The sequence below is a fragment of the Anneissia japonica genome, unplaced genomic scaffold, assembly GCF_011630105.1.
Source record: "Anneissia japonica isolate Jap-2015-1 unplaced genomic scaffold, ASM1163010v1 scaffold2737_len523936_cov211, whole genome shotgun sequence".
NCBI classification, from domain to species: Eukaryota; Metazoa; Echinodermata; class Crinoidea; order Comatulida; family Comatulidae; genus Anneissia; species Anneissia japonica.
The window spans coordinates 17946-25914 of NW_022735439.1; the positions used below are offsets into that span (position 1 = coordinate 17946).

The 7969-nt window shown below is 39.2% G+C and overlaps 1 protein-coding gene across 2 annotated transcripts in view; it reads right to left on the minus strand.

Moving 5' to 3' along the window:
• The window catches only part of LOC117116603 (cilia- and flagella-associated protein 91-like), a 29269-nt gene that overhangs the window by 3890 nt on the left and 17410 nt on the right, over positions 1 to 7969 (minus strand). The window contains exons 2-3 of one of the 2 annotated variants that reach the window (XM_033260674.1): positions 5184 to 5216; positions 1984 to 2534 (exon numbers count right to left, since the gene is read on the minus strand). In XM_033260674.1, the coding sequence (XP_033116565.1) occupies positions 1984 to 2511 (528 nt within the window). In that variant the 5' untranslated portion in view covers positions 2512 to 2534; positions 5184 to 5216. The remainder of the gene's footprint in view (positions 1 to 1983; positions 2535 to 5183; positions 5217 to 7969) is intronic. The other variant, XM_033260673.1, reaches the window with a different exon arrangement.

Consider the following 7969-nt stretch of genomic DNA (forward strand, 5'->3'; position numbering starts at 1 on the left):
TATATATATATATTTAAATATAAAAAATATATATGAACATATTAATATATTTAAATATATAAATAAATACACAAATAAATATACAAAACAATATATATAAAAATTAAATAATTATATAAATAAATATATAAACATAATATATAAATATATATAAATACATATATAAATAAATATATATATAAATAAATATACAAATAAATATACAACACATATATAAATATATATAGGCCTATAAATAAAAATATAAATGCGGAATGTCGCAACTCTATATATATGGCGTAACAAATAGAAGCGTCGGTCAAGGTTCAAAAGTTTCCAATTTAGCAAGAGGGCGCCATTCATGCGCTATTATACCAAAGAGAAAACTAGAAATCAGTTTTGGAAGAGGGCGTCCTATCTGTTGCCATGGATCTGAGATGGTTCCTGTTCTCTGTTCACAGCATTGATACCACCCAAGGTAAAAAGTCGCGAGGTGACGGTATGGTCCGAGCGGTCAAGGGTCAAAAGTTTCCAATTTAGCAAGAGGGCGCCATTCATGAATTATTACAGAATTTGCGCGCGTAAATCGCGGAGAACGCTATCTTGTGTTTGTAAAATCTTTGGTGGGCATGTACGCCGTCATGTTGATCTCATAACCATGTTACGCTGATTTGATTTGGATCCTCTTATATTCCTTGCCTGAGCTAGTTTATAGTCTGTAAGTGTTTTACAGTTGTATTAAAATGGTATATGAGTAGGTTAATATTGGTAAAAGGCAGACCTTGTCGTTTAGCCTTGTTAGCTAGCCCATATTATCTATATTGTCTATAGCCTATAGGCCGTAAGCCTAGGCTAGACTGTGTTAGCAGTGGCGGTGTTGTGCTGGCCGTACAATAAGTTGTATCTGCATTGATCTACATCGACTCGGTGCCGCTCTACACGAAACTATAAGTTTGTGAAGCATGTGCTAGAATCTGTTCGTTATAGAACAGCGCCCTCATCTCTATGCATAGCATTAATGTTATTACTTTACATTACGTAAGCCTGTTACTGTTTAGACTTGGACCTATGTAAACACTGTACAGCTTTGAGCGTGTTCATTCATTACTGTATATTCTAATGTTAATTACTACAACAGAGATAATATTAAGACTCATCACTTGAAAATGTAAGTATGTTATTGTTTATTCATATCTTTCTAGTTTTACCACACACAATACAACTCTGATTCTGATTCAACTGAGATGTCCGGAATTTAAAAGATATTGGAAACGTTATACTAGTCCTGCATCTTGTGTTCTATTGAATTTTGAGTTAATGGTTATCTGGCTGCTTAGCTACAACGCATAGCAACGCATAAGTGAGAGCAGCACAATAATAAATAAATGAATGCTTTTATGTGCCGATTAAAAGCTACATGCAAAATAGGACAAACAACAGGAGTTTGGATATAAGCAGTGGTGGCTCTAGGATATAATTTTTTTTTTTGGTGGGGGGGGGGGCCGCTAAGATAAGATGTCCGACTTGGAGAGGGGGTAACTACTTAAGGGTGTAACTATAGCGTGCAGTGTTATCTGAGGGCCGAAAGCCCGAGCTGGGGTGGTTATGGGAGGGGGATGTCCCCTCCTCCCAAAATGCGATTTTAAAAAAATGGGACTTCTAGATAGCCGAAAATCAGCTAGAGGGCTGAAATACAAGTTACAATAGCGCACCTTCTTTCGGATGAGACGTTTAAATCATTGGTCCCATGTGCAATTATGGCCATGTGCAAAGAACGCAGTACCGTACACTCTTCGGAAAAGAGTAGGGGATTGTCTCCTGGTGTACTGCCCAATCACAACCAGAAGGACCCCACTGGAAACAAGTCTTCTTCTAGACTTGTGGGCTATCCTTGGTGTTTACACCGAATAAATCCAATCCAATCCAAAAACTCCTGGATATAAGGTGCTAGGATAGCAGTGTAAATAGGTTGGTTTTCACTCACGAAATAACATTGTAACTTACTGTTGAAAGTGGCGTCATGAATTTGGCGAGAACCCCGGAATCCACTGGGACATCGATACCATCAAGCTTTACAGTGTCGTTCTTGTGTTCGTCTATCCAGTTTGTGATTGTCGTCAGCTTATTTCCCATATCTTTCAAGATTTTTATTAATTTTTCCAGTTTCTCAATTTTCTGACTGGAAGCGGCGCCGACAATAGACTGGAGAATTTTTTCAGCAGTCTTAAATACTGCATCAATGGCAAAGAACTCTTTAGTAAATTTGCTCAGCTTCTCTACTGCACGTGCAACTTTGTATACAATTCTCGCTGCTTCTCCGGCACCTTCAGCAGCAGCTTCAGCTTCTGCCTCTGCCGCTGCCTCTTCTGCTCCTTCGGTTGCTGCCTCTGCCGCTGACTCTGCTGCTGCCTCTGCCGCTGCCTCTGTTGCTGCCTCTGCCGCTGCCTCTGCTGCTGCTCCTGCCGCGGCCTCTGCTGCTGCCGATGCTGCAGTCACTGTTACATCAACGACTACTCCAGCAACTATACCCATGTTACAGTTGTGAATTTGACTCCCTGAAAGATAAATTAAATTTTAATAATAAACTATTTCTAACTAAGTGTTTTATTAATAGATAATAAGTAAACACACATGTCAAAGGTTATAATTGCAGCTGCTCTTTTATCTTGTATTATCTTTGCTCAAATAGCTATTCTATGTCTGTCTGACTTCATCGATTAAAACATTTGAGCACATTTAGAAAAAGCAAGAATGCATGGTTTCCATTGTTTAACAAACTTTTTGAACACATCAATGATCTTATAAACATAAGATGGCGTTCCCCGCAATTTACGCGTAACAAATAGTAGCGTCGATTTGGCACAGAAAAGCAATGATCTTTTAAAGACAAAATGGCGTTCTCCGCAATTTACACGTAACAAAGAGAAGCGCCAATTTGACACAGGAAAGTAATCACTTTTGGGAGAGGGCGTTCTAGTCGCTATGGTCAAAGTTCAAACATTTTCATTTTTATTACAGAATTTGCAAGCAGAAATCGCGGAGAACACCATCTTGTGTTAGGCGAATTATTCGCGCGAATCGGCAGCGGCGGTTAGCTTCCTGAGCTCTGATTGGTTGCGCATTTTTTCGCTTCACAAAAACGCCGATATAAATGTGAATGCGCTTGCACATAAGCCGACGCTTTCGATTCATGCGCATAAATTCGCCTAGTGGAACCTAGTGGAAAACAGGCTTTTAGCTGGTTTTCCACTAGACGAATTTATTCTCGCGAATCAAAGCGTCGGTTCGCTTCCTGAGCTCTGATTGGTTGCGCATTTTTTTCGCTTCGCAAAAACTCCGATAGGAATGTGAATACGCATACACATGAACCGATACTTTCGATTCGCGCGCATAAATTCGCCTAGTGGAAAACCGGCTTTAGATCTTTGCAAAAAAATAATCACTTTTTGGAGAAGGCGTCCTAGTCGTTGCCATGAATGGATCTGAGGTAGTGTAAAGACTAAATCTAGCAGACACGAGGTATGGGGTTCCATACGCAGCAAAAGTCCATGTTAAAGTAAAAATGTAATTGAAAAATTCATCAAAACATAGGGGTAAATTTCTCAAAATGTAATTCTATTTTCCCAAAATAAAGTTTTTCAAAACGTAGTTCAAGTTTTCCAAGTATAGTTCTAATTTCTTTAAAATGTAATTCAAATTCAAAACGTAGGTATGATTTAAATATAATTAAATAATAGGTCCATTAGTAAACTAGTCAAATAATTTTGAGTCTGGGTGACAACGCCAAAAACCCATCCTAGATGGGTTACCATCCAGACAAGGGAAATCCACCCGCAGGAGAGGACTGGATGGTCCACCGAGTTAGGAATTGAAGGACTGAATTCGAATATACTGGTTCATTGCCGACGAATTCCATTTACCAATACTGTTTTATAAGGTTATCCGCAATCCCCAAAAAGCCGGTTTTCCACTAGGCGAATTTATTAGCGCGAATCGAAAGCGTTGGTTTATGCGAATGCGCGTTTACATTTCTCCCGGAGTTTTTGCGAAGCGAAAAAATGCGCAACCAATCACAACTGAAGCTGGTTTCCACTACACGAATTTATTCGCGCGAATCAAAGCGTCGGTTCTCTTTCTGAGCTCTGATTGGTTGCGCATTTTTTCGCTTTGCAAAACTACGATAGGGATGTAACTGCACATGCGCATGAACTGACGCTTTTTGATTTGCGCGAATAAATTCGCCTAGTGGAAAACCGGCTTAAAGCTGGTTTCCACTTGGCGAATTTATTCGCGCGAATGGAAAGGGGCTACTCATGCACATGCGCATTCACATTTCTATCGGAGTTTTTGCTAGCGAAAAAATTCGCAACCAATCAGGAAGCAAACCGACGCTTTGATTCGCGCGAATAAATTCGCCTAGTGGAAAACAAGCTTCAGGAAGCGAACCGACATTTCGATTCGCGCGAATAAATTCGCCTAGAGTAATGTGGAATGGGTCGCATCCCCAATTCGAAAGCTGTAACTTTTGTACCGACCTGTATCGAGCCCTGTAAATGCTGAGTTCAGGTGCCCGTTTTTACGTATTTGGCGGTCATGAACTTTACCATGGAATACGCAGCGTTTAAAATGGCGTTTAAAATGGTTCACTCTACAATACAATCTTTGCAATGATTATACGTGCTAGAGGTAAGCCTGGGCTTGCAGGCATGTATGGTCTACCTACGAGCCCGACAAGACAGGTAATTACAGGTGATTACAGGAGAAGCAATGCAGATAAAGAGCCTTGCACAAGAACACAAGCAAACCGCTTGTACATATAAAACTATTGATTTAATTACATTTGTGCTGATTTCATATTTTAAAATTAATTGTATTTGTATTGCAAATTGTTGCTATAATAAATCAGTTCATATTTTACTTAGCTAATATAATGTCAATAAAATTAAAATTATACAGAATGTATGTCATCGTTGTATGAAAACATGCCAAAAACTCCTATTAAGGGGACAATTTTGCGTTTTTGGTTAGTGTATAGTGGTACCCCTATTCTGGGGACACCCTATTAAGGGGACACTTTTTCTGGTCTCGGAGGTGTCCCCTAAATAGGGGTTCTGTTGTATAGGGACAGTGACAATTTCAACTAATTTGGTAGTTTTCACTGAACATTATGACTATACTTTCAGAAAAATAAGAAATTGACTTACTTAAAGAAACTACAGGACTTCACAAAAGTGTAACTGTAATTTTAGAATAAATAAGGGTCATATTATTGTACATATGTTCCTGCCAAAATTAAACGAAGTAACTCCTAAAGAAGTCTGTGCTACAACGTCGTTAAAATTTCCCCTTATCGGCAGTATTTTCGCCTTAAGGTATTCTTTCTTACCCTCCCCATTGTGTGTGTATGTGTGTATGTTTTTATTAGATCACTTTTATTTCAAATATCAAAAATATATGCAATATAAAAATATAATATAAAAATATAAAAAGTCACAAATCACAAATTTATAAATTGTGATTTCGAAAAATAAAAGGAAACATATAAATACTCCCTAGACAAGTGGCAACGTATAAACTGTGATTTCGAAAAAATAAAAGGAAACATATAAATACTCCCTAGACAAGTGGCAAAGTATATTCAAAGGAATAACACGCGCAAGGGAGAGGCAGAGCCCAAACAATGACAAAAACAAAACGGACAAGAAGACAAAGAACACAGGAAGACAGACAAATACGTCACCAATAAGTTGCACATTTAGCCCCTGAGGATTCCCGCTGCATTATTTAAGCCAGAAATGGAAAGGTTTATTTAAATCTTAAGTAAGGGTGGATCGGTCCAAGTGGGTTCATCTTCGTGGTGGAAAATACTGAAAGAAGATATTATTGCAAGAGAGATTGTTTGTTTAAAATCTTTGAATTGAAGCGGCCTATTGCAGAGAGAGTGGATTGTTTTCAGCCGATTTTTTTTTCATTTTCATGAGATATGAACCCACATGAGCCGATTTCGATGGCAAGCAAATTATCAGTGTGTCCGGAGTCTCGAATGTCGTTAATCAACGGGGTGTACTTATTGCACTTAAAATTATGGGCATTAGCAATGCCCGTCTCAAATGGGAAAGAGAGTTCGACAAGTGTCAATGATTTGGATTTTTGTCAGGGATGAGGTTGGTAGTGGTGCACTTCATCGTGACCGTTGATGGATGAGGGATATTCGAGGCACCGGAAACAAGGTCGCAACGGACGGAATCAGGGGGAAGTCCCATCTTTAGGGTATCAGACATATATATGAGAATATTGTTGTGGCGCCAAGTATATCTCCCTTGGTCCAGTGAAGGTTTGCAAAAATTAGGAATGTGATGGAGGGTCTCTCGGATCCCACAGGAAGGGCATTTATCTGAAATCCTTTTTCCCCACTTGGCAAGGTTAATCCGAGTATTGAGGGTATCTCCGACGGCGTTGGAGAGAAATTTAAGAATGCCAAGCGGGAGATTGTAGCAGATATATTTCCAATGAGTGGATTGATCTTCAAGAGACACAAGTTCATAAAACCTTCCCTGGACCAAGAGAGTTTTGACGTGGTTATCCCAACATTTCTGAACTTCTGCCTTCAGTGTATTTTTTACTTTGGCTTTTACTTTGTGGAGGGGTAAGTTATTGTGCTTGGCCAAGGCGTTTTTTTTTGTTAAACTTTCAAATTGGTTGGTAAGAGAGATCTTGTTCCAGTTCCCTTCTCTTTCAACCCTGGAATCAAGACAATGGTTTACCATTGCACCAGACTTGATTCTGGAAGAGAGATGCGCAATGAGATGGCATTCTTTGTAGAGTTCAGAAATGTTGGGAATGTCAAATCCCTTGGGCATGTGAATGAAGGCTATAGTAGCACATCTGGGCATGCCAAACCATGATTTTACGAACCTATTTGACAGGGCATCAAGCTTTCCAAGCTGGGTGGATGTGATATCATTCACTGTAACATGGAATCTTAAGCTCGGCAGAAAATACTGCGAGTAAATTTTCAGCTTGAATTCCGGCCTAATAAGGGAATCATTTATTTTGTTGATGCCCTGTCCAATAAGATCACACAAGTAATCAAATACGTCATCATCGGCATTCCTAAATGTAATGATAGAGCCTAGAAATTTGTGTGGTTCGACCTCAATCGAAGGGATAATATTATCCCCAAGGTTGTATTGAATATTGGTAGGCCTCCCGCGGCAAATCGAGAGTGTGCGGCACTTTCGTGATTTGAGCTTTAGTCCCGTGGATTTGCTATGAGCCAGTATTTTGTTTATTAATCTCTGGTGTGTTCTTTTACTTCTTGAAATGAGGCAGAAGTCATCTGCAAATGGTGTAGTGATAATGTTAGTGCCGTTTAACTCGTAGCCACAGGAGACCTCCAATTGGATGGATTGAATAAGTGGGTCGAAACACAGCAAAAATATAATGGGGGACAATGGGTCTCCCTGGAAGATGCCTTTAGAAAATTGGAAAGGTTCAGAGGTCCAATCTTTTGTATTAATCTTGCCAGAGAGATTTGAGTAGAGGTTTTTAATGTAGTTTTTAACTAATGGAGGGATATGGCTGCGGTCTAGAGAGTCGTGGACAAGAGAATGGGGAACACTTCCGAAGGCATCCTCCAGGTCAAACCAGGTGATGTGGACGGTTTTGCATTTGGCTTTGGCATGCCTGATAATTTCATGAAGAACTGTGTTATGATCAACACATCCATTAATACCATGCAAAAAGGCTTTCTGAATGTTAGGATTGATAAGTGAATTTTCAACTATGACTTTTTCAAGTCTTTGAGCCAAGATTTGATGGAAAACCTTCCCTATACATGATGTGAGAGCTATGATGCGGAAATTTTTCTGGAATGTCGATTTCGCCTTTTTTGTAAATAAGTCTAATATTGCTTTCAGTCCTCTTTAGGAGGGCGTACGTTATCTGATCCAGGTGCAGACTTTTCCTTTTCAATATATATATATATATA